Source organism: Melanotaenia boesemani, chromosome 2 (genome assembly GCF_017639745.1).
Source record: "Melanotaenia boesemani isolate fMelBoe1 chromosome 2, fMelBoe1.pri, whole genome shotgun sequence".
NCBI classification, from domain to species: domain Eukaryota; kingdom Metazoa; phylum Chordata; class Actinopteri; order Atheriniformes; family Melanotaeniidae; genus Melanotaenia; species Melanotaenia boesemani.
Window position 1 is genome coordinate 24,247,833 of NC_055683.1, and position 26,074 is coordinate 24,273,906.

Genomic DNA, 26,074 nt, shown 5'->3' on the forward strand with positions numbered 1-26,074 from the left:
CCTCTAAGCAGACCAGATAGCAGGCATTGCATGGGAGATTACTCCTTACAACTAACACTGACTTGCAATTTGACTTTTGAACATCTTTGTTTTAATGGTACATAACAGTGCAAACAGCAGTGAATTGTGAGACACAAACATTTTGTTCATAATTGATCTATGACTCATTCAAATACTCCCAAATTTTGAGATTTAATGGGAAACCCCCATAAATAAAGTAGTAGACACAAAGATTTCTGTGTCAACTGGCAATTAGTTGTTCAAAAACTACCTTTCTTCAGACAAATAATTTGTAAGTGACTAACACAATTTTGAGCACGTGTAGTTATAGTTGTATAGTACCTGTGATGAGTTGTAGCAGTTGTAGAACTGGGTCTATCCTTATGTAGCTCCACAGCAACGTTGTCATCAGTATAGTAACTCAGCTCTCCGGTCACCCAGTCAGGCAGAACTCTGTTGTTCTGCCCCACAGACCGACCACTCAGTGGTTCATCAAAGTAGATGGACTAAAAAATAAAATTCAAATAGAACTCAGAAAACAAACACTTGATTAGTCATAAATTATCATTTAGTTTATTGCAATGATATTATGTAACTAGAACACAAATGGAGACACAAAAATGGTTTTAAACTAGTCAAAAGTAATGATTATGATTTGTTGATAAGACTACTTACCATGTAGGTGGGGAGTGTCTTGAGACTTCCAGGCTCTGGATTGCTGATGAAAGGCCCCTCAAGAATACCTCTTTTGAGCATATGAAGGAGCAAGCGAGCATACAGGTTGCGGTTTTTCCTCCCTATCACACCTGAACCACATGACGCGGGATCACACAGCTTCTTTATCCATGTAGCACAACGCTGGCGCTCTGACATTCAGAGAGAGAAGGTGTATTCAACTTTGAGGGTGGTACTGTTAAGAATATATTTTTTGTTCAACAAAATTTAAAAAATAAATACAAAACATTACGCAATCAAGACATGGTACCATTTTGTGATTTGCCATTGAAGTGTTATTTCTCAGGAATGTGCTCACTTGTGTTGTATATTGTAGTAAATACAGACGTGATGAAATCTCACCTGTCTTGTTGGGGTTTTTAAGGACATATGGTTTCATGTCCAGTAGAAAATGGTCAAATTCAGTGTCTAGCCTCTCCCACGAGTCCTCATGTTTGTTCATAGTGACCTGAGAAGATGAATAGAACTTCTGATAATAGAACGCAAGTTACGTTCATAATTCTATGGGCGCCAGCAATAAAGTCTAGTGTAAAATACAATAATCTGTTTATTCATAACCAATTCACAAACTAGGTTACAAACCATGCTGATAACTGGGTCTTTCAAAAGGTGTCGCATCCCGTTGCCACGTCAACCAATTTCTAGCTATACCGTACTGTTGGCAAACTAGCTACTAATCAGTTGAGTAACTAGCTCTGTGTAGTAACTATTAGCACCTAAAGTTAGCCAGGCTAAGCAAGACTTGCTAATACTCGTGATTTGTTTGTATAGTTTCAAATGGTTTTATTAACAGACCAATAGCATACTAGGTCGGGGTACATTGGATGTGAAAATGTAAAACCTGAAATGAAAAAAGGAAACTACCTTGAGCACGGATTTCGCCGCTTTACTTTAAACTTTAGCGTCCTCACTTTACGCCATATCCGTTTCCGCGGAGACGCTTTTTCTTTTTTTCTTTTTTTTTAACAAAACTTTATTGGTTTAACAAAGTATAACATACATTGAGTACAATAACAACAAACGATCAACAATTATACAATAACTAAATAACAATAAATACATTTAAAAAAATAAAAATTAAAACACACATACATCATAAAACAACAGCATTAATATGCATTCAAGAATATTTTCAGGAACAACAAAGGACAGGAGAGGATACAACTGACTATATGACAGTGGATATAATAAACATTATGAAGAGGAGAGTTTTGAGACATTAAATAATATATATATATAATATGGGAAACAACAGTTGTTGCTTTAGATATCTTTATTTGTGAATGAAGAATTTTGCAAGCAATATGAAAAAGTTGTGTGTGTATGTGTGTGTGTGTGTATATATATATATATATATATATATATATATATATATATATAGTTCAAAGGAATAAGTCAGGTAAGAAGTGATCAAAGAGATGACTATTTAGAAGAGTTGAGAATACTTTGGTTCTGCTTGACAAAGGGAACATTTATTGTATTATTAGAGATCACAGCATTAACAGTAAATTTATTGAAGAATCCTAAAATGAATTTCTTTTGTTTTATTGGGATGCAGTATTTTCTGGAGTAGAAACCAGGCTTTTTCCCAGCTGAAGTTTTGAATATAAGATCTCCAGAAAAATTTCATCTAAATTGTTTGGCAAATATGTTTGTTATTACAGATTCTGTCTGTTATGAGGATACCATTTATTAGTAGGCTGCATAGCTATATATACTGTTGACTTCAGTATTAATCCATCCTACTCCAATAATGGTAGTTAGTTCAATATAAATTCAACATATACTTAAGTGATAGTAGCTGGCATTTTATGCTTCATTTTCTTAAAAAGAAAATTTTCTTCATTCCCATGAATATTTGAACAAAGAGAAACATTAGCTTCACATTCCCACATATTGCTTTAATCTGACTGATGGACAGGAATCCTGAATTCTTGCACAGCTCAGATTGTAGGTTGAGAATAAATAAATAAATAAATAAATAGCCCAACAGTTTACAGTTGATTTCCATCTCTAAAGGTACATGAAATGCATAAAAATATGTTTAAAAAAGAAATATGAATAAAGAAGAATTTACAATGAACTCTCAATGCCTTATTAAAATGCAAATTCTTCATAGGTGATCTAGCAACAAACTACCCCTATTACACATTCTCCCAAATGCATTCCCTTACAAATCCCACATTTAGATAACTTTTCCCTCCGTGAAATAATCTGCCTTCACTTACTTTGTACAACCATTTTAACGATACTTTCTAAATTTCTGAGCTACAGTTGAATTACCTTGCTTTGTTTTCAGGTTGATAAAAACATTAAGCGTGCTTGAAATCCACTTGATGGCGCTCAACTCCAGTAGTTGGAGGAATAGGCATCCTCTGATAAAAGCACATGTGGCCTTCAAGTGCTCCTCGTATAATTAACCACAGTGTCTGTGGTTGCTTTAGTCTTGCCAAGTGACACAAAATGACCCGTTTTAGTTTGACCAGGATTTAGTTTACCATTTTATATTCATGATTCGGGGGCTGAAAACTGAATAAAATCCCATGGATTACAGTAATAATTACTAAGTTTCTACAGATACAAAAACCAAGTCGTCCAGAGATGACTAAAAAATGATAGGCTTAAGAATGAATAAACAAAAGATGACTAACATTTTTACATTGTTAGCCCGAGAAAAGTCATTTCCAATGCAACGCCTAAATTCTTTGATATGTGACACTGTCCACAAAGGGAGTTTTTTTTTTTTTTTTACATCCCCGCCCCCGGGCAATTTTCTGTTCAAGCGCTGCATGGCTGTTCTTGCCAAAACTGGTGATACCGTTTATTCCCATAGTACGTAAAGTAGGCTTCTATAACGTCACTTAGAACGAAAAAGAAGCGCTCAGCTGTAGACCAGGCAGAGGAGAGGCGTGCAGTCCGTCTGGAACAAGAGGAAAGCACCTCACACGTTGGGAGGATCAGGCATCGGTTGGAACTACAAAGTTGCTCTTGGAGTTAGTTTCCGCTGTTATGGCTGATCATCTTTTACATTATAATGACTCTGCTGGGGTTGGCAACAGATTTGCCCGCAAAGGCGCTTTGCGTCAGAAAAATGTGCATGAAGTAAAGAACCACAAGTTTACTGCGAGATTTTTCAAGCAGCCGACTTTCTGCAGTCATTGCACAGACTTCATATGGTAAGTTAAACTTGCACCATTAAAGCAGTTCAGGCTCATTAAAATGCGGATGCAACCAGTTTAGTTGATTCAGGCTTGAAACCCTTCAGTTCACTCTCGACAGTTTCCAACACTTTGATTTTTGTTGCAGGGGGTTCGGAAAGCAAGGATTTCAATGCCAAGGTAAGTCCTTGCAGAGGCAGCTTAATATTGCTGCTTAAATTGTACACGGGAAGAGGGAAAAAAAAAAAAAAAAAAAAAAAAAAAAAAAAAAAAAAAAACCCCCTCAGGAATACAAGTATTGTGAATTTAAAACGTTTTTATTTCTTGTATACAGCCCAGGCATGTCATCTGTAAAGACAATGACTTACACGTTAACTTTGCTCAAAGTCATGCTGCAGAGAACTTGTTAGTATTTAGACATACCTTTTAGTTTACTTTGCCTTCAGCTTTAGGAGCTTGTGCTGGTCCTTTGACGACACTTGTGCTCACATCTTGCATCTTGTAGACTGGTGAGTAAGTGGTCTTGGATTTGATATAGCGCCCTCGCCTGTAATTATTCTTGGTGCGGACAAAGAAGGTCTTACGGAGCGGCTTGGGGGGCATTTGGTAAACCTTGGGAACGCTACCTTTCATGTTGAATACCGAGTTGTCAGACAGTGAATCCATCTGGTTAAAATCAGGGAACCCATCTCCAAAGATGCTAGAAAAAGGAACAGCCATCCAGTCTTTGGTTGAAGAATCAGTTCCTACTGCACTTTGAAAGAATGGCTGCTTTGGAGGAGAAGCATATTCAGTTGAAGGCATGTTACCCTGGCTGTAGCTTTCAGTAGCAGGTTTTGAATCAGATATGGCATTTGCTGAGGCATGTTGAGAGGACTTCTGAGGAGGAAATGTGTGGACAGGTGGCTCAGGATTGGTTTGGCTATTCTGGCCGTACCCCCCAGCATGATAAGGAAAGCCTTCGTATGGTTTAATGTTCACCAGGGGATATTTGAGGGAAGGTTCTTGTGGTGCCGAGGGATATCCAGTTGTGTCCACGCGGTTGTCCAAGCCATATCTCACTGGAGTATAACTTTGAAGTTCATTCATTGAAGACCCCTTGTCCAACTTGTCAGCTGTATTAGAACTTGTGGTGTAAGCCACAGGAGGCCTAACAGCCTCAGAACCATACGGATATCTCCTCTGAAAGAGAACTTCGTTGCTGGAGTCACTGCCACTTGAGCCAGTGTTGAACTCCTGATATTTGGGAGTAAGAGGGTCTTCAGCCACACCATGACCGCCAGGGATTTTGGGAGCACTTGCAGACTGCCAAGACTCAAAGCCAGGAGATGACATAGCCATTGAGAGAGATTGGGCAGGCTTATAGCTAGTAGGGTAACTAGGGGTGGGAGCATCAGGCTTGCTATAAACATTAAGTGGAGTTGATTGAAGCTGGATAGCAGGCAAACTGAGCTTTGGTGGGTCAGCATTCTGGTTGCCACTGCTTAAAGGAAAAGTGATTGGGTCATACAGCTTAGACTGCCAGTGTCTCACCTCACCATTCACCATTCTATCCACACCAGGAGTACTCTGTGGAGCAGATGGGTTTTGTCCAGTTGGGGCCAAGTTCAGTTGCTTGGGTAATGAAAGTGTATTGAAGCTTGTGTACACCAAGTTAGTTGGCTTGCTTTCAGCTGGATCTTTCAAGTCCCCCTCATCAAATGAGATAGAGGGAAAATCATCTTCATGTTCCCTGAGGTTTTGGGAGGCAGCACTAGGCCTAAAGGCATCTGTTTTGAGAGCAGGAAGTTAAATAGAGCTTGGGTTTAATACACAGACACAGATACAATACATACCTCTTGCCATTGTAAGGCCAGCACTGCTCAACAAAGAAATCCAGGCAACCCTACTTAAAAAAAAAAAAAAAAAAAAAAATTAAAGTCTTCATCTTAAAAGCACAAACAAATCATTAAAACTAACAAAACTTACCACAAAAAGAGTCCAAGAGCCATGGCTGTTAGCTGAGAAGCTGTATGCAGTACTTCTCAGACACAATGGCACACCAAAAACACCACACAGGCACAGCTATGAAGAGAAGATGACGCCTTTGCCCTGTAGTTCTGACATCTCTGTCGCCTACTTATATATGGTCAGCAGTTGGCGCAACAGCAATCACAGTCAGCTGGTGCTTATTGAGCAATTAGTGGTGATTGTCAACAGGTGTGGCAGCTCAACAACACCACCCAGTCACACTGACCATCCATCTTTAACTGAATTAAGATGCTTTGCATAGACAGGGTGCAGTACATACACATATAAATGCAGCGACATTAGAGTTTAATGGTGATTCATGGGCTCACATACAGATTACATCTCTGGTTAGAGGGTTATAGACAAAGAAATTATGTAAAGTAAAACTAGAGAGAATCCATCTTTATAAAGTCTGTGTTCAGGAGGTCCCAGACTGTAGAAATGGTTTCTATTACCTACAATCATTCTAACATATCTCCTGAATAAAATATTGTACTAGACGCAACCTTTATTGATACATTTCTGGTTAAATCAGTAACATTTTCAATTGCATTGTATGCTATGCAAACTATATAAACATGCAAATGTGGGTTACGGTTGTAAGTCTTATTAAGTTTGTAGTGAGTAAACAGATTTGATGATTGGCACAGGAGTTTATTGTCTGGTCAACCCTCAAGCCAGCGGCACCAGAACACTAATAAACTCAGGTGTGGCAAACAATACAAGGGCATTGCACCTGCCATCCATCTAGTTTTTACTTGCATACTGCTCCTTCTAGTCTGTGTTGGTGTCTTTGCACTGATGTCACTGACATCTGTGTCCTCACACACCAGCATGTGTCATTCTGCAGGGTCAAGTTACTGACTGATGCTGCAGGGGGAGGATCTGTGACTTTAATTAACTGTCATTCTGACCGGATCTTGTTTGTCTTTTAAACGTTTTGCCTAAAGCTAGAATGTTTATTTAAAAAGTCTCACCCTTTCCTTAAAGCTGTGCACATATGTATGTTTTGCTGTAGCTTACCATGTGTTTTAAATGTTTGTTCATATACAAAAAATGATTATATATGATATAAATAAGAAAAAAATGTAGTTTTTAAAATGTTGAATTTTACAAATTTAGGATGCATGTGTGTAGGAACTACTTGTTGTATAGTATCCAGGAGAGCAAGTACATTCTGTATATTGGCTGACGGATCTATGCTGCTGGGTGTTGACACAGCCCTTGGAAGGCATTTTGACTTTTAGAGAACCACACAGGAAGGCAGGAATGAGATCTTCTCATTCCTGCACACTACAGATGTGTTTTATATTTGATGATGAACACTATGGAACAGTACAGAGGCAAGGAACTTGATTGTTAAGGGACCCCTTCACACAGCTAAATGATGAGTTCAAATATATGTTTTAGAGTCCTAATCAAAGCATGCTGTGAAGAGAATCTCACAGAGTTGAATTGCTGGCCCTCTGATGCAGGAATATGCAGCCAAATAAGTGTGCATCAGTGCTGCTGGCAGTCCTAGTGATGCTTGTATCCATGTTGATTATTTAAGAGTTATTAAAAAGGTGATAAAGCAGTGCTCCTGTGCTCCCTCATCTTTATTCATTCCCCAGAATGGCTTGACATCAATGTATGGCTTTGTAGGCGTGGGCAGATTAAGGGCTGCCTGAATCGCTAGATAGCAGTTTTTTTTTTACTTCTTTGATTATCCAGTTCTACTACCCAGCTGTAAATAGTGGAATGCTTTTAAAATAATCCTGTGTCAAAGGAAATTTATCTATTACCGAAGGGAATTGTTTAGGTGGAGGACCAAACTCCTGCAGTTCCCAGGGCTGTGACTGGTCTACCTTTGTGGTGTTAGATGCAACAAAGAGTTTTTTGTACTTTGTGAGGATTGTAAGGCACATTTTAGAGAATTGCCGATGAATTAATCATTTTATGATTTTATTTTCAAGACATGTCTCTTTGCTTCAGAAAGCTTAGTGGTTGTGTTCCTGAACAGTTAGGGGTCCTTTATCATCACTTTATGGCAGATCTCTTATTGTACTTAATAAATGTTGCTCTCTTTTTTGGCTGGGACGTGAGCTGTAATGGAAAAATAAGCAGCAGTGATGCATCCTGTCATATGGACATGCTGAGTTATATGCTGCACACCAATTGACACCCATCTTGGACATAATCATCCCTCCCTTCTCTCCCTCTGGTTGTGCTTGCATGTGTTTTTTAAATTTTTTTTTTGTTATATTCATTCTAACTTGTACATCTATTGTGTAAAAAAAAGACTTGTGAAAGGTAAAATATGGATCTTTTGTACTGATTTAAACGAATACAGTAAACAGTGTATGTAGGAATGTTGTAAGGTTTAAAACCTGTTATCCCCAATTTTCTCTAACTTTTTTTATTAGACACCTAAAATAAATAAAAGACTGTAATGAATAAGTTCCAGATAGTCTGGCTTGCCAGAGAAATAGATTGTCACACCTTACTTATTCAGGTTGTAACACAACATGTGCAAACTAAAGTATTTTCTGATGGTTTGAACTTAAAAGGCTTACAACAATCAGATATTTTGGGAAAGAGAAATCACATGTCACAAGCTTTGGGGGTCTTGACAAACACACACACTTCTTTTTAAAAGCACAATAGAAAAGAGTGTAGATGCAGTACAATGGGTGTCAGTGTGGCCTTATTGTGATATCTATTAATTTAATTTCACTTGTAGGTATTTTAATTGAATTTTAAACCTAAAAGAAAAAAATTATAAGGGCATACTATTTTGTCTAGAAAGTTTGATTTATGGATTAAGTATTTTACCTCCTCAGAGCTAAATCACACTTTCCTTTTGTTAGTACGCTAAGTGTTTTATATATATAGCAGCACAATCTTTTAGAAAAATGAATTGCCATGTAAAATAAAAAAAAATTGAATGAAATAAATGTTTTAACAAATTCAGATTGGCTGCATCCAAAGATGATCCTGACTGAGTTGGTTTAGCTATGATTGTAGTTTCCTTAAAAAAAAAGACAAAACTAAACACTAGAATATTGTCAGATCTTTTGAAGCACAGACCTTAAAGGATGGAAATGGATTCAAAGAGGAAAACGAGGACCTTAAGGGTTAGCAGTGCTTCATCTTTTTATAGTCTGCATGGTGGGAGAGTATCAAGGACCATATAATAAAAAGATGAATATTTCCTGGCTTTATTATTTTAAATTTTTGTTTACCTGAACTTTTTGGAAGATGCTCTCCTGCAAAGTCTCTCTTTAATACAAAAATCTATTTTGCTGGTCTGCGTCTTATCTTTTTGGTCTCATATGTTGTTTTCCCTGAATGTGATCAGTGTGATTTTTGCCAGAATAGAGATTGATCTGGTAGTAGGTTACATGTTTTGTCTTGAGAAAGAATGACACACGAAGGAAAAGAAATTAAAATGTGACATTTTTATTGGGAACTTCCTTTTTTCTTAACATAATTAGGATTGCTGCCAGAAAACCAGAATGATATAAAGCAATCCCCACTCGGCCAACTTCACATTTCACTCAGACCACATGAGACTGAACGGGTGTGTTTCTGTTAGATCACTTGCCATCGTAGTGGATGCTCTGCTCTCTCCCCCCTCGCCTCTCCCTTTTCTGCAGCCTTCTGAGGTTGAGCGTCTGTGGAAAATGACTGTGCCATCTGGAGAGTTGAGAAGAAAGTTGAGAGATGGAGAGAGAAGCGCTTGGAGGAAGAAGAAGAACAATGCAGAGAGTGTCCAAAGAAGCTAAGAGGCAGAGGTGAATGTATACATGCAAGACTGACCAACAGGAGGATTTGCAAGTGTATGGGTGGAAGTGTGAGGTTGAAGAGATGACAAAGTCAAAAAGGGCTTTAATACGTTTTGGCTTCTTGCTGCCAGTTTTAGCAGAGATTGAGAAAAATGTTCTGTAGGTTTTAATGTGCTTCCCTTCTCCAACACACCTGATTCAGGTTAAAAGGATTCTACAGCTTGTTGTCCAGTTCTGCACAATGAGCTGATTATGCCTGAACACCAGCACGATCAAAAACGGGGTCATATTAACAGGTAACTTTCACCTGGCATACCCATGTATGATTCAGCAGGAAATTATTCACTAATTTTAGCTTCAGCATAGCTGTTTCACCTTGTAGTTCTTTTTTTCGCTGGTGTTTTTGTCCTTTTTTAAAAAAATATCTTGTGGTTCACATTCAAACCAAAGCTATTATCTCAGATTAAGAGAAAAAGTTAAATGAAACATGGTTTTAACATACCTGTTCTGGGCGCTACCACTTTAGGCGCTTAGAAAAAAAGGCTTGTAGACACTTTTTATGTGTTTACATGTGTACCTTTGTGGACTATTTTTTTCCCTTTTGACTCTTAGTTTGACTTCATATCATTCCCCTGGTTATTAATGCAAACTAGTAGCTCTATAGCTTCCACAGAGAATCCTTCTCTAAGTGTGAACACCACTGAATCAGTACATCCACTCGTCTTTAAAAAGAGGAACTGAAATTTCACCTGAATGATCATAAATCTTTACACAGATTGTAAAGAGAGTAACTTGATGTTATCAGTCCATAAACAGTTCATTTACGTACCAAACACTAAAATTACTGCTTCTTTGTCACGTTACACGCTGCTTCTCTCAGAGATGGTTCAAAAGCACAGATGATTGCTGCCTTTCTTCTCATTTTGCTTCAATGTAGTCGGTCTCCATGTGGCTCGGTGCTTCCATGGACGCATCTCCAGAACTGCAATCAGCCCAGTTTTTGCTGCGTCTGAAATATATTTGCATACCGACTACGGCCAATTTGCCAAGCCTCATCTCCATCCCAGTGAAGATATATTTCTCATCAAGTGATAATCATTACATCTTTATCTCACGCACAGATGGGGGTGTCGGGTGTTGGGTGTAGGGAGCTCCACCTCTCTGTGGGTGAAATCATGCATTTGTCAGTCTGCATGACGAGGGCTGATATGCCTCCAACAAGGATCTGTCACAGAGCCCTAATGGCAGCGTAGGTGTAGAGCCAATCACTGAGAATGGAGGAATGGACCTTATTAACCAATCAAGGAGCATAAGTGAGGGGGTGTTGAAACATGAGAGTAAGAGCTGTGCAACTCCAGATGGGAAGCCCCAAACAATAAACATCTTACAACAGCAGGCTGCTGCTCACAAATGATGCATTGAATGGTCCTTCTGCTGTACCCTGCTTTGAGTGTAAAGATGGCCTAGATATGGTAATTAGCTCTATCTTGCTTTGGTTGCTTCATAAAAAAAATCTATAAGCTTTCTTTCTTAATCATTAATGGAAATGAGTAATTTCCAGCTGTTGACTATAAGCACCAACTTAAAAGCTTCACTGTATCAGAACTGAAGAAACACAGTGGCAGCGATACTTAAAAACGTTTGAAAAATCGGTAAACAACACTCTTGTTCCTCAGAAATCTAATGATGTATTTTAAATCACATGCAGCACCGTAGAGGAAAAAACATCTGACATCTCGCACTTCGAATATCTGATGAAACTATATTGCAATAATAAAAAAAAAAACATCAATAATCTCTTGATTGACATCAAAATCTTATGTCAGTCCTTTCAGTTTCACTTCAGACTTTGTTCACATATCAGTTCAAAGTCATCAAGCTCGCCGCTAAGAACGAATCTGCTTGGGACTAATTAAAAGTGTTGAATGTGCTGAAATCACTGAACATTTTTTAACATAGGAGCGATTTTTAAACCCTCTCCCCGGATCAATGGCAATAATTAACACCAAGTGTGGAGGCTTAGCTAGCTGGGTAATTATGTGTAATTCTGTCCTTGCTTGTCTCTGCTCCAGATTTAAAATGTCTCTTTCTGCTTTTTAGTATAGGCTCCCTCCTTTACTCGTGTTCTGTGTCACCCTTTCTTTTCTCTCCACTCCTCGCTTGACCACTGTAGCAACAAAGTGGGCCATTTCCATTTTGTTATCATGGTAACAGCTCCTCTGGGCTGTGCCGAAGTGTGTTTTATGTTATCAGATTGCATCCGCTCTTTTTGATTACAGCCTCTTGATCATGTTTTCACCCAATTAAGGCAACGAGGAAGAGGAACTTATTATTTAAAGAACTGGTGTATTCATATACAATTTCCCTGAAAACATGATCTCAGTTTCACTTGTACTACCTGGAAACTCTGTAATCTACAAGTCAGCACAATTTCTCACAGATACTTTAAACTTTTTTTTTCCTTTTTTTTTCTTACTTATGTGCTTCAAAGGCCACCAAAGTCACACACTGTCTAGAAATATTATTACTCTCTGTTAAACTGATAGCTTGTCAAATCAAATTGTGGAGTCTCAGTAACATGTGCCCAAAAGGCCTTTTTAATGTGTGCCAGCTAGTTTCAGAGTGACACAAGACCTTAAGAGGATTGCCACAGTCCAGGCTTCAGACAGAAAACTCGCATTAAAACTCTAGATGATAATGAGGAGACAGGATTGGGACTGAAAGAGGTAATTGGGGCAAGGTGGTGGGAAGTGAATACAACAAAGTGCAGTAACACATTACATATTTGCCTTCTTTTTAAGAGAAACAATCCTCATTCACTAGCTCTTGTGAACAAATTTGTTCTTAAGTCCTACTTATTAACTTTTTTACAAATACTGCGGCTCTCACCACAATCTGTAGAACAAAATAAGTTCTTTAATAAGAACATAGCTTATCAGTACTCAGGAGTACTCTGGACAACATTTCATTGCTGACACGATTAAACAAAATCAGGGCTTGTGTTGTTTCTGGTTGTTTAGTTTATAAAAACACAATAATAGAATTACAGTAATGTTTTCTTAGAGTTTTAAAGCAGCTTTTGGGAATTTATAAAGCTTTTGGTTATTTTAGAATAAATAGCAAAAAAAGGGAGATCATGCCCCGAACATTATCATTATGAAGTAGTTTTCATTTACTGAAGAACAAGTCGCAGTAAAAAGGGATTTAATTCAATGACTGGTCCCCAATGGGGGCCACGAGATAATTTCAGGGGGTCGCCAGATAATCTTGAAAAATACGTCGTCTATATTTATGTAATAAATTTGGGATTTTTTTTTACCAGGGCTGTCAAAATAAACCATTAATGAAGAAATACATCTTTGAAGTTAGCACGTAAATTTTTTTAAACTCAAACAACAAAGTTAGTATAAATGCCACATTAAAATCTGAATTTGACATCATCTCTGCAACAGAAGCTGATTTTGGGCAAGTAGGTGACTTGTCACAATTATGTCATCGTGTGGGGGTGGGGGTCATAAACACCAATGCATCTTATCTTGGTAAGTTTAAAGTTTGAAAACCACTGCTGCTCTAAGCAACATCAGTGCAAAATACTTTAGGAAAAAGCCCAGTTTGCACTGATTGGTCCAGCAGACCTCTTATCTCAGGCCACTTTCTGCAACTATTATTGCCACCTGCTGATGACATCAGGGTCTAAGGACTAGTGTGTTGTGAAGAAAGATTCATTCATTCATTCATTCATTCATTCACTCTTGTTGAGTTGATACTGATAATTTTGTGACTGGCGTCATGAAGTCACTCGGATGTTGCCAGCAGACTATCGCTGTGTTTCATTATAGTTTTTCGCAAAATAAAAGCGATATTTCTATATTTTTGACAAAGTACAATGGTGATTTGCAGGTGTTTCCATAAAATTAGTAATTCTCATAAAATCTCCAAAAAAAGACTCCACTTTGAGGAGGAAGGAGATATCTAATTCCTTGTAAAACTGCACTTCTTGTTTGCTTTCAGGGATGCCACTTGTATTTTTCTCTTTAATTATTTGCAAAAAGATTTTCGTCTCCTACTCTGTCCATATGTACCACGCCATCTTTACTTGAAATGAACTTGTCATGTGACCCCCTACGACTTTACGTCTGGTGACATGTAAATGTGAAACAGTGTTTCCGTTAAGCTTTTACATTATACTTCTACATCGACACATCTGAAAACCATCTTATTAGAGCGTAAAAATGTTTTAGCGATATTTGAGAGCTTTTTCAAAATGTAGGTGTTTCTATTACCAGTTTTTACTGTGATATTGATGTTTTACGCAATTTTAGGGCTAATAGAAACGCAGCTTATGTTGTAATTAAAGCCTTCAGACACTTTAGCCAAAAACAATGATTTTACCTCACTGCTTTACCTGTAAGCTGCTTGTTCACGTGTTGGTTTGGATCCAAAAGTGTTAGAATACCATACCATTTTTATTTATAAAGCACTTTAAAAAAAAACAACATAATAGCTGACCAAAGTGCTGTACAATAAATTAAGAAGAGAAAAGGCATAAAAACCGCACAAATAAAGAACAAGGATAAAAATGCAAATAGGATTATAAATGACCACATAGGGACTATAAGAAATTTAAAGTAACACAAGTACATACAAAGGGTAAAAGACACAGATGACAACTCACTCTTGCTTGAAAGCCAAAGACTAAAAGTCCCTTGGATTTATAAAAAAATTTGGGGACAGTTAAAAGCATGTGGTCAGCTGATCTAAGAGCATATATGCGTGAAGCAGATCAGATAAATAAAAAAGGGCAAAAAACCATTAATAGACTTAAAAACGAATAGAATCTTAAAATGGATTATTAGATGAACGGGAAGCCAATGAAGGGAGTTACTTGCTAAAACTGGAGTTATGTGCTCTTGTTTGACTGTACCAGTTAAAAACGTGCAGCAGTGTTTTGTACCAGATGTAGGCGCGAGATCGAAGCCTGGCTAAATGTCAAATCACACCACAATTATTACAAAACTCACTGATTTAGGGACCTTTGTGTCCTGCAAGATAAAACAAGAGTATCTGTTAATTTAAAAAATACAGCTAAATTGGAGTGAATTTCTTGTTTAATGACCAAAGATGTAACACTTGTTTATTTCTCTCTTTGTTACTGTAGGTAAACTGCTACTAAATACAACAGAACCCAGCTGTCTGTGGTTATCACTGCTGTTCACTCCTGTGAACGCTGCCTCTTTTCTCCACACACGATCAATATTCCTTTGCCAGATTGGTGTTGTGCAATATCTGGCTACCAGTAATCCACCTGGCTGTCTCTCCTACACTGTACACGCCTTGTGTTGTGTCTCACAAAATAGTTTTATTTGCTTAATAAATTCTTCATATCTTTTTCTTCATCTTCAGAAGCTACTGTACACTTGTTTTTCTTGCCAAATGAGCCACTGTGGTGTGCCAGGGTTACTATGGTAACAGTGCTTGGCCCTTCTGTCTGTTTTGTGCCAAATATCTGTCAACGATACCCCAGGCAAGTAAAAAGAAAAAAAAAAAAGACGTCACAACAAAACGCTGCTTCCTCCAAATAATCCTCAAATGATGAGCTAACATGGGAGCGTGGCATCACCTCCTCAGCTTCCATTTACACGAATAAAAGGGGCCTCAGTAGCTGTGACAATGCTTTTGTTGAGGCTGTCTGGGTGGAAGCTTTGTGATCTTGTAAGACCGTTAAAATCAAGATGTGAATGAGACAGTGAAATCTCACACCTGCAGCGCAACAAAACCCCCCAGGAGGACATCATTTCATATCCAATTCATAACTGAGTCGCCGCAGCACTGACCGCCACGAGTGCAATATTTTCGTGTTAACAGACTGTCTCGGCAGATCAAGTCACAATGTTTTGCTTGCATAACACAAAGTCATCTGGTGACATTAAAAGGGGGTCTTTTTGGAGGCTTGGCGGCGTTACTCAGCTGAGAGTGGGTAGTTAATTGTCAGGGAGCTGCTTGTGTGTTTTGCTGCGACACAATGCCGTGTAATAAGATGACACATTCTGTTCCCTCATAATCTCTGTTTTAACAAACAGAGGCAAAAGAGCACTTATAGAGGCCTCGGAGGGAGATGATGTAGTAGTAGAATGTGTCGGATTTTGTACATTAACACCTCAGAGAGTAGCAGAAGCAGCTGTGATTTTATCTTGAAATTTCCAAAAACGGCTCAAAGAGGAGAGATGGAGGAGATATGTAATGAGATGCAATAAGCGGGTGATTTCTATAACACATTTTCTGGCTTGATCGATTAATGCCCCTACAATTATTTTGCATTTCTTGACCCATGTGCAGACTGACCCAGTCTAAGCACCCACTCAGAGTAGCCTGTGCATGATCTGAGTAGTACCGAAGAAGACAGCATGCTGAACCCTCTTTCATTCATAATAGATGTGCTCCAATGATTTATATAAAGGACACGATTAGAACAGATGACCTACATTCCAGCCTCATTCAACTGCCATGATAATCTATAATTGTGTCAGTCTGTCTCAAACGCAAAGTGAATGGATCAATACAGCTAGTGTGTGTTTGTGTGGAGCGTGCAACACCCAGCTGTCTATTCTGGGTCGAAATATTCTCCTCAGGGGAATTATGACGTGCTCACCTCTACACGTCTCACCAATCCAGCTGTGTTTAATAAATTTGGCGGTGATTACACCCACAGCTATTTTGGGGACTAGTTTAAGTCAGAGACATCAGTCTTGACCCACATAAGGTGAGCACAGCGTACACTCAGGAGGATTTCGGCTTTTACTGAGCCTGAGTCGGAGAGCTGCAGCATCCTCAGGTATGATTCTTGGCAGTCGGTGGACAAAAATAAAATAATGAGACGTGCACACTGACCTTTTTCTTTTATTACAGTAATGATCTGTGTTGTTCATCATGAGAAAATCATTGCTAGATACAAACTTTGCTGTTCAAGACTGATGAGTGATGAAACATTCACTGCTCTGATATTATCACTGAATGCTGATAAAATGTTCTGTCAAAAGTCAACCTTTTTTCTAATTTTTTTTTTCTTGTTAACAACTATAAGTACTGATCTGAAATCTGAAAAGAAGACGAGAAAGGTGCAGATGAAATGTGCTGCTACAGAGGAAAAGCTGCGAGTGTGCATCTAAGGTGGACACATGGGACTTTCACTTCCTCTGAATAATATTTTTGCTATTTTTTGCACAAGGACAAAGATGCAAGGAGACAGGGCAGCAGGGAGAGGCAGAGGGTTAGGGAACGCGTGTGCCAGTTTTCTGTGGCGTGTGCGCCTTCTTCCTGCTCCTGCTGCGTGTGAGTTTGTGTGTATGTGTGCAGTTTGAGGGTCACCCAGTAAGAGACTGCAGCGCAGCTCTTAGTCATCCTCACACCTATCTCTCTTTTTACCTGTCGGGCCATCTGTCGACATATTTAACACCAGAAACAGATTTTTTTTTTTTTTTTTTTACTGTAAATGTATCAAAGCTTGCCCATTTTTATACTATGGTAAATACTGAGTGGATATAATGTGAAAATGCTAATAAATGGGTACTCATGGCAGAAAGCGCTACTGAAACTGTAGTTTAAGCAACTTTTTAATTTAAAGTTGCAGGTAGAAGTTCCCCACAAACAAGTTCTCCAGTCTCATCCATTTAATGTTATATTTCAAGTCACAGGACAAAACTGAAGAGTTGCTCATTATGCTGCCGTTTTGCCCAAGATATCCTGGAAAAAGAGATCAACTTAATATTAGTATTGGAATAAGTTTTAAAAGCCCAGACAGAGAAAATTGAATGTGAAACTACAATGGCTGCATCAAACCCCTGTAAACAATATAAAAAAGGCTTGAGTTGGGTTTGTGTTTGGTGCAGGTTTTTTAGAGCATGACCGTTTATCTGCAAGCCAATACTGGGAGACTGCACTGCATACTCTTTGTAGGTGCAACTATTGCAGTACTTTGATTTGCTGTCCAGTCACACAAATAGGAACATTAATCAAGCACAGTTGCTTCTCAGCAGCATGACTATTGACAAGAAAGACATCTCATATGACTCAAACTTGAACATCTCCAGACTGTTTGTGTGTTTGGATTCAAAACTAATTTTAAGACATTTTCTTTGGCTTCAAAACTCTTGGTTTAACCTGTTTATGAAATTTGTTTTTAGAAACTTTAGGTGTCTTTTACGCACAAAGTTTGGAGAAAAGAGCTACAATGAGGCAGCCTTTTATTCTCAAAATGGCCCTCGTCCCCGGAATAGCCACCTAAAGAGCTGAAGGCAGCAGAGAGCAGTGACTCACCTCAATATATTTAATCTCTTTTAGTATTTTCTATTTTTCCACACTTCACTTTTCTGTTTGGGCCTCATTTTGCTTTTCTTTCCTCCTTCACCTGGCATTTCCTGAGTTCAAATTTATGTGGTAGTTATCAATTAGCCATTGTTTGTTAACATTTGAAAAGAGTGACTTTGTTAGTTTTACCATTATTTCTAAATGGGTTTATGAGCATTATTTGTGGTGCACAGCAATAATGATATCTTTAGAAAACATGCAAATATAGCCTGCGCACAGCACACACATTGTCTTATTTACATGCATGCTTCATCTACATGCTCTCTTGTGCAGGAGATGAGAGCAGAGACAGGCCTCTAACTCCAACCCCTAATTGAGGGAGTCGCAGTAGTGTCTCCTCCTTGTCTTTCCCAGCCTCCCTGCTTGACTCAGGGCAAATATAGCAACAGGCACCACAGGGGAGAATCAGCCCTCTGCAACCATGTTTTTTCTGGCATCGGAACGCTAGAATGGAAGGAATTTTTTCTTTGATCTGCATTCTTGGAAACCACCATCTCTAGAGTTGATGAAATTACAAGTGACAATATGATTTAGATTCTGTGCTTTCTGTTTGTTTGTACCAGTTTGTACCCTAGTTGGATGTTTTAATGTTTCTCTCTTTGACTCTTTTAGGAATTGAGGATTAAAACCCAGCCAGCATGTCCATGTGTGGCCTTTAAGGTTAAAATAAGGGCTGCAGATAAGGATCCCAAGTGTGTTTGTCTGCAGTTTCCATGGTGGTCTCACCTGTGTTTGCTCATATGGATTTCAAGTTGGTTCTGGCTGGGTTTCAGTTGGGGCCCAACTTGGTGAGGGCCCATGTAGGGGTTCATATTTCTAAAAAAGATATGGGGCCTGTTTAAATTTGCCATGTCCCATGCCCACTTAGCCCACCTAGATCCCTTATGGGGCTCATACAGCCAGCCCACATAGCCCATGTTTAACGCTTGTTAAATGGACATGCTCGTAGGGAAATAACAGCCAAAACGATCAGATTGAAACACATTTATAAATCTATCAATTAGTTATGAAGCTGACTTCCTAAATGAATAAAATTCCTGTGAGTGCAGAAATTAATTTGGCTGAAGTGTAAAACGGATGTGTGTGGGACTAAGAGGGTTACATTGTTTCTTAACAACTGTTGTTTTTTGAAGTGTAGCATCTTGGTAATATTGACTTAACTCAAGCAGGAATTTGGCCAATAACACTTTGCTTTGTCCTGTGTTAAACCCTAGAAATAAGTGTTAAAAAAAGCAGACCTCCTGTTCTCATTCACTTTTCTCTCTAACTCTGATGTAAGACATAATTTTTTTGCAGTCACATAAGTCATATTTTTATTAAAATGATCTACAAGCACTTCCTCTAAGTAACAAATCTGTGTTAGTTTAGCATTCAAGCCAGGAGGAGGAAATGCTAATGCCGAAGGAAGAGTGTGAGTTATGTGTCCTTACTGATTGTGAGGGCTCCTGTTGGCATGTTCATTGTAAAAGGTTAAAAAATAGGGTGAAGCTGAGTTTCATACCATTTTGACTTTTTCTTCTGTATTATTTATATTAATATGACAAGGTAATCAGTTCCAATTTACCTTGGCTGTATTTATTTGCACACAAACAGTTGTGCTTTTTTACCCCTGCAAGACAAATTATAACTTGGGGAATTCTGCAGAGAAATGGAAAAAAGAAGCAGTATATACAATATATAACTATGTTCTGATCAGATCATAACTGCCAATTAAATGTTAGTGTTCTTTTAACACCTTCAAATTCCCAAAGACTGGTCTTGCACGCTGTCTTGTTAATGGATCCAGAGGTGTTTTGTGAGTGTTCACAGGTTGTACAGCACATCTTGCTGGTACAAAAGTGCCAGCATGTCTCTGCTGAGCAGAAATAGAGGTCATACATAAACCATGCCCCACATGGCAATAGACACCAGGATTGCTCGCACCTGCTGTGTATTTCATAACTCCCAGTGTCATGTCAGCAGATGTTACAAATGCAGATGGTCACTGCAACACACTTGCAAGGATGTGTAATACAAACCGAACATCAGGCAGACTCGGTAGCCATGACAGTTCAGACTGTCAACAAATCTTTGATCCTCACAGTCTGTGCGGACAGAGCAGGTCCCACTGGAACAGTGTGGTGGAAAATGTTGAGAGAAAAATTAAACCTCCAACTGTGAGAGCGACTCTCTTTACCTGGAGCTGGAGAGGGATAGTAAGAAACACAGTAGCAGAGAGAAAAGTGGCAGAGGTGGGCGTAATTGTATCTGAAAGTGAGGTTAACCACATGTGTATTCAGCTGCCTAAATTACCCCACTACAGAGAGCAGTTAGAATAAAAAGAAGGCTGCAAGGCTCCAGGCCACTGGTCCCTCAAGCTGACGGTTTTTTTTTTTATTGTCTGTGTTTTGTTGAGAGTTTATGAAGTTTCAGTAAAGCTGACTTCACAGTTGTGGCACCAAGTAAAATTTGACTGATGTCCTGATGAGGTCAACAACTTCATATTTAAACCTGAGTCACTGAGCAAAAAGTGTGAAGCTGTTGGTTCCATTTAATTTGAATTAGGTGTGTTAGAGCAGGCAAACATCTAAAACCTGCAGGACAGCAGCTCTCGAGTACTAGAGTTACCTATCCCTGGTTTATATGCAGATGGCTGCATGCATGAGTGAATGCACATAACATTAGTGTACGCACCAGACAAGAACTGCAGTCCCACTGTTCATGTATTTGCAAAGTTTAGTTATAAAAAATTATTCATTCATTCATTCACGTCATGCCAAGTGTACTTAATGAGTTGTATCTACTACCACTAACATTAACTAACTCCTAATCCTATTCATTCATTCATGTAAACATGGATATTTATCTGCTCAACCTGTGAATTGGTGTAATAGAACCTTGACTCCCAAATTAACATACCAACTTCTGTGCTGCCAGAATGAGTGCACAAAACAAGTTTTAAAACTCCACTTTTTGACCAAAAGGTCTGGCATGAAGGCTCTCAAAAAGGAAAGGTGTACCAAATTGCATTTGAATTAATGCTACAGATTGGATTAAACAAGCTGCATGGCAGCTAGCAACTCACTTTATGTTCCTCTGTTAAGGCACAAACAATACAGTTTTTTTTTTCCTTTATCTGAGTAATGCACACCAACCAGAAATTTGTGGTCCCCCACAGACAACAGAAAAACATCCCACCTGTTGTAGCAATCTGCAGGATTGTCCTTATTGGGAGATGGGAATGAGTTCCTTTTTAGTCACCCATTCATTATTAGGTTAGTTTTAACCAATCTGTACTATCATTTTGAACCACAGACAATAAATGAGTCCATCTTTAGTTATCCCCTGATGACCACAGTTTTACTTTGGTCAATATAAAAAGTCAATTGAACATTTCGAAAATCCCAAACTGCCTAAAGTGCTACACAATCTGAGTATAACATCCAATAAAAATGTAATAAAAATAGATTCAGATTAGGCTTATCTGTGCTCAACTGTGTAAAAATCAACAAAAATGATGATTGTCAAGTATGGATATGAAACCTGAGTGTCTGAGCACAGTTGTCTTGCTTTGAAAATGAGAAGAAATGTGATGTTTTGACCTCATACTAATTTGTGTGTCATTAAATCTTTCATTGCACACATGTAACACATACGAGGAGATACAGCTTACAGGGGGATGTTTTTTATTGGCTATATGTTTAAATCAGGTGTAAATGGCATCCACATGCATCCCCATTCAGTTGAAATATGATCTTATCTGCACAGTAAAAAGGTCATGAGTTATTTAGTGCCAGAGAGAACGATAGCTCAATAGATAGTATAAGCAGTTGGCATAGTTTGTGCTTTTTCCTTCATGATGTCTTTTTCTATTTAGTCGTAGGGCTATAAAAGTATATGTAATTGAAACTGAATAAATTCTCAAATTTAACGGAAGAATTGATAAGAAATCTGGGGTGGTGAAGGAGGCAGCAGATGCTAATTGAAGCCATCTTGCAGAAAGCAGCGAATGCCATTTCGCCACAGCTGCTACCTTTCGTTGTTCTCTCCCTTATTCAGCCCCAAATGGTATATGAGCCTTGCACTAGACTGGCTGACTAATCGCTCTACACGGGCTTGGATGCAGGCGCGCGGATTAACTAGGCCAATTAGCCAAGCACTGAGACGCCTAGTGATGAGAAGAGTCATGCTCCCGCTTTCAGCCGAGTGCCATTAATCAGCAATAAGGAGGCTGAAGCAACACTACAGTTTACTAACTGCTTCAGTGGCCAGGATTTCTGGCTCAAACCTCTTGACCTCAATACAGCATGACTGTGTTTCTCTGAGGCTCTGCAGTTTTTGTGACAGAAATACACATCTGAGCAGCTAGCGGAGGGACATAGACTGAGAGGTTGCACTCTACTGTGTGTGTGCGTGTTTGTGTGTGGGTCTTTTCAGGTCTCGGCCTCCTTGAAGAGGCTGTATTATGTGTAATTGTCCATCAGTGAGTTTTTGCCTAACATCTGCACATTTCTGTCTGTGTAGCTGGGCATGTTTATGTCGTGTATGTTTGTCGATGTGCATATACAGTATGTAATGTAGAAGTGCATGGAGATTATTTGTGTGTGTGTGTGTGTTTGTGCACGTGTGATACCAAATAGCAAATCTTATGGTTAGGGCTGTCCAGTTGGCACTTGTCTTTTCTGATCCTGTGCAGAGAAGCTAACCCAGGATCAGCTCACTGCTCAGCAAAATAAAAAGAGAGGAAATCTCTAATAAGTCTTTGCTTACTTTGCTTTATTTCAGCTTAAATTTTACCTTATTGTCTGTTATCGGTCTCAAAATCAGAGTTGCCAACAGTATGTCTGCGTCACATCGACTACTTTACTGTCAAATTCATTGTTAGTTGATGAAGATGTAGATGATGACTGAGCTTTATTTCTGCCTTGTGTTTGCACATCTGAATCCAGTCTCCCATCACATATTACAGTTCACTAGGATTCATGCTATATATGCTAAACAGTGTCAGGTAGAGTTATTAAAGCTGATGTATTTTGCCGTTTTGCTACATGCAAAATGTATTGAGGTCAGTTGTCATGTCAGTGTATCCGACACCAGTTCTGATGCAGCATTCTGTGAACACCAGGGGACCTTTGATGTTTTTTTTCAAACAGCTACCACCTGTAAAACTTCATGTAGACATTTCGTATTAAATAAATATCATGGAGCTGTGCATCATATCAATGCAAACATTTTAGTTGAAGCTAAAGTGGGGAGCTTTTCAACAAGTATGTTTCTATGCACTACACATAGAAATGTTTGTGCAGCTGTACTGAAGTGATTTTGACAAGATGATGGTGTTGATGGTGTCTTGGTTTTAATCCCAACCTGCCTCCTTGACACCTTCTCTTCAGCTCGTCTGGATTAGCCATTTTTTCAGGATATTCCAGGGCAGCAGAAATCCTCAGTGCATTCTTCAAACAAAAAGCAATAAGTCAGAAATTGGTGATTTCATGGTAAAAAAAACCCATCAAAACAAAACAAAAAGCCTAGTTAAAAATCTCAAGTTAATATAAATAAATAAAGTTAATTAATAAAGAGTTTTTATTAAAGTTTTAACAGCTAATGTAAATGTAGCTGTTTTGGCAGAAAAAAGAGAAAGTGATGCTGGATTGTGTACATTTCTGTTGCTTTCATGTTAGGAGAATGAGTAAGGCAAAGGATGTGAGCCAGCATCGGTGCACATCATAACAACCTGCTCAGCTGCCACATTTCACTTGTTGCATCAGCTAGTGTTACAACCCTGCAGCAGTAATCCACCTGTAGTTTCACATGACACATGAGTTCAGGTTATCTTATGCAATCCATAATCCTTTGTCAATGGAAAAATAAAAGAAGTGGCCTTTCCTCCTGAAGATTTAAACAAGGTCATTATTTTCCCTGGAAGAATTTGTTTTTAGATTTCCGTTGTTTTGTATTTGAAAGAGGGGGGAAAAAAAACAAACTGTGAGAGATAATATGAAAAGTGACTGCAATGAGGAAAAAAGAACGTCCTGAGACAAATTTAGCCTTGACTTCACTGGTAACCAAACAAATTAGTCTAGGACATGCAGTGCCGCAGGAATGGAAGATGTTCTGATGTTGATGCGCAATATCAGCCTGTCCCCAGGCATCAGACTTGGGGTTGGCCATGACCTTTGCCTTTTGCCTGATCGCTTTCTCTGTGTGTAGGCTGCACAAACAAAAGCAAAAGTCATAGTAAAGAAATCCGTTACCTCTGGCGGCTGACAGTACAAGACCATGTAAGCAAACCCAGACTTGTGCATTAATTTATGTGTGTGCACATGCTCACACCTCCCACTCAGTCAAGTTTATTGTAATGTCTAATTTGGTCCTGTCACTGTGTGGCAGTGTCAGCCTCAAAGCTTCTGCAAAGACCACATCTAGCCAGACTCATTTCATTACTACCACTCTGACACCTGATACATGGATGCAGAGGGCTCTGGGCAAACCACTGCAGGTGATTCATCACTGACTGGATGTGTGTGTGTTTATATGTATGTCTGAGCTTGTGTCTGAGTGAGTAACTAAGAAGATGAGGAGACAAGAGGCCCAGACAAAGTGTGTGCTGTGTACTAGCTAGTACACACTGCTTTATCTATAGCTAGGTAGAGATAAAGCAAGAGTTAGGGGGTATTGTGTGTGTGTTATTGAAGGTCTCTATGAGCAAATTAGCGGCATCAGCACCTGTGTGCAGTTCTGTGCATATGCCAGTCTGTTTGCAGCAAATGCGTGCAGCAGCGTGCGTTCTCATATGTGGTAATGTGTGCATTAACAAACCTGTGTTATTAGTGCGTGTGCACATTTGTGCTCAGAGTCATATTTAATTCATGAAGCAGTATCACTATTTCCCCCATGTGACTCAGAGATATCTAGCAGCCAAAAACTCCCACCTATAGTTTGGAATAATTGATCCAGTCCCCCTCCTGTGGCCATTTCTTAATACAAATACCATTAGTACCACAAGAGTGTGCATTTGTGTGAATATGAAGTATGTTTGTTCCGCATACCTAATAATGCAATATATTTGCAGTAATGCAGTAACGTATCAAATTGTAATGGAGAGCACATGTCATTGACATAAATTTGAACCTACTCAGAACAGCAATGCTAGCATGAATGCAAGTGTTCCAGCTTTACCTGAGGGCTCTTATACACCAGATAAATACCAAAAACCACTTCCAGTGAAGGTCCCCTGCTGTGTTCTGTTACAATGCTAGTGCCTGGGCCAAAGATTACATCCAGCTACCAGCTCGCTCAAAAGCTATAATCTATGCCTGCACAAGAGGACATAACTTTACAGAAGGAGAAGTATTTCATACATTGATATCTCTCTCAGAAACAGATCTGAAGCAGATTCAACACATTGAATCAGATGAAAAAAAATATGTGATGGGGTCTGGGGGATATGACAGTGAATAACCCACCTAAAAGACAAGAGAGAGAGATTCACTAACACCCCCAACAGACCCCAAACTCAAATGCTGGTTTGTTGTAAGGCCCCCTCATTCACCAAAGATCACAGTTCAGCTTCTTTCCTCTTGTATATCTCCATCTCATGTTTCTGAAATTCAGTCAGGTTGGAAAAGGTTAGAGGTTTGCACTTTGGAAATCAGACAGAAAATTAAAAAAATAAAGTTAAGATTAATTAAAAACATTACTATTGTCCTCAGGATTCGTCAGCCAACAAGGATTACTTCCAGAGCAGGTGTATAGTGCTTGCCAGGTTACAAGTAATCCAGGGAAATTAAGTGAATTCAGGCCTTTGTTAGACTGAGTTCATGTTTATGAGTCAGCTGTCAGGAAAACACATGAAAAATTGGTATACAAGGCAAAGCAACAAAACTAACTTAACTAACTAACTAACTAACTAACTAACTAACTAACTAACTAACTAACTAACTAACTAACTAACTAACTCTGCTGGCAGTCTAAAATCTGTATTTGTGCACAAGACCTAAAATATGAGTTCTGAATTGTACAGACTTGAAGCAGTTCTGTGCATACGAATGGGTTAAAATA

At 38.8% G+C, this 26,074-nt stretch overlaps 2 protein-coding genes across 5 annotated transcripts in view; one reads left to right on the forward strand and one right to left on the reverse strand.

The window, feature by feature from the left end:
- cep112 (centrosomal protein 112) overlaps window positions 1-1,679 on the reverse strand; it is a 121,647-nt gene extending 119,968 nt beyond the window's left edge. For 2 of the 3 annotated variants that reach the window (XM_041995865.1, XM_041995855.1), the window contains exons 1-4: window positions 1,318-1,374; window positions 1,078-1,183; window positions 676-866; window positions 343-506 (exon numbers count right to left, since the gene is read on the reverse strand). In XM_041995865.1, coding sequence (XP_041851799.1) covers window positions 343-506; window positions 676-866; window positions 1,078-1,183; window positions 1,318-1,353 — 497 coding nt within the window. In that variant the 5' untranslated portion in view covers window positions 1,354-1,374. Of the gene's footprint in view, window positions 1-342; window positions 507-675; window positions 867-1,077; window positions 1,184-1,317; window positions 1,375-1,599 lie in introns of those variants that run through there. The other variant, XM_041995874.1, reaches the window with a different exon arrangement.
- Window positions 1,680-3,621: 1,942 nt separating this feature from the next.
- Window positions 3,622-26,074, forward strand: part of prkcab (protein kinase C, alpha, b) — a 110,045-nt gene continuing 87,592 nt past the window's right edge. For both annotated transcript variants that reach the window (XM_041995896.1, XM_041995906.1), the window contains exons 1-2: window positions 3,622-3,911; window positions 4,042-4,073. In XM_041995896.1, coding sequence (XP_041851830.1) covers window positions 3,745-3,911; window positions 4,042-4,073 — 199 coding nt within the window. In that variant the 5' untranslated portion in view covers window positions 3,622-3,744. The remainder of the gene's footprint in view (window positions 3,912-4,041; window positions 4,074-26,074) is intronic.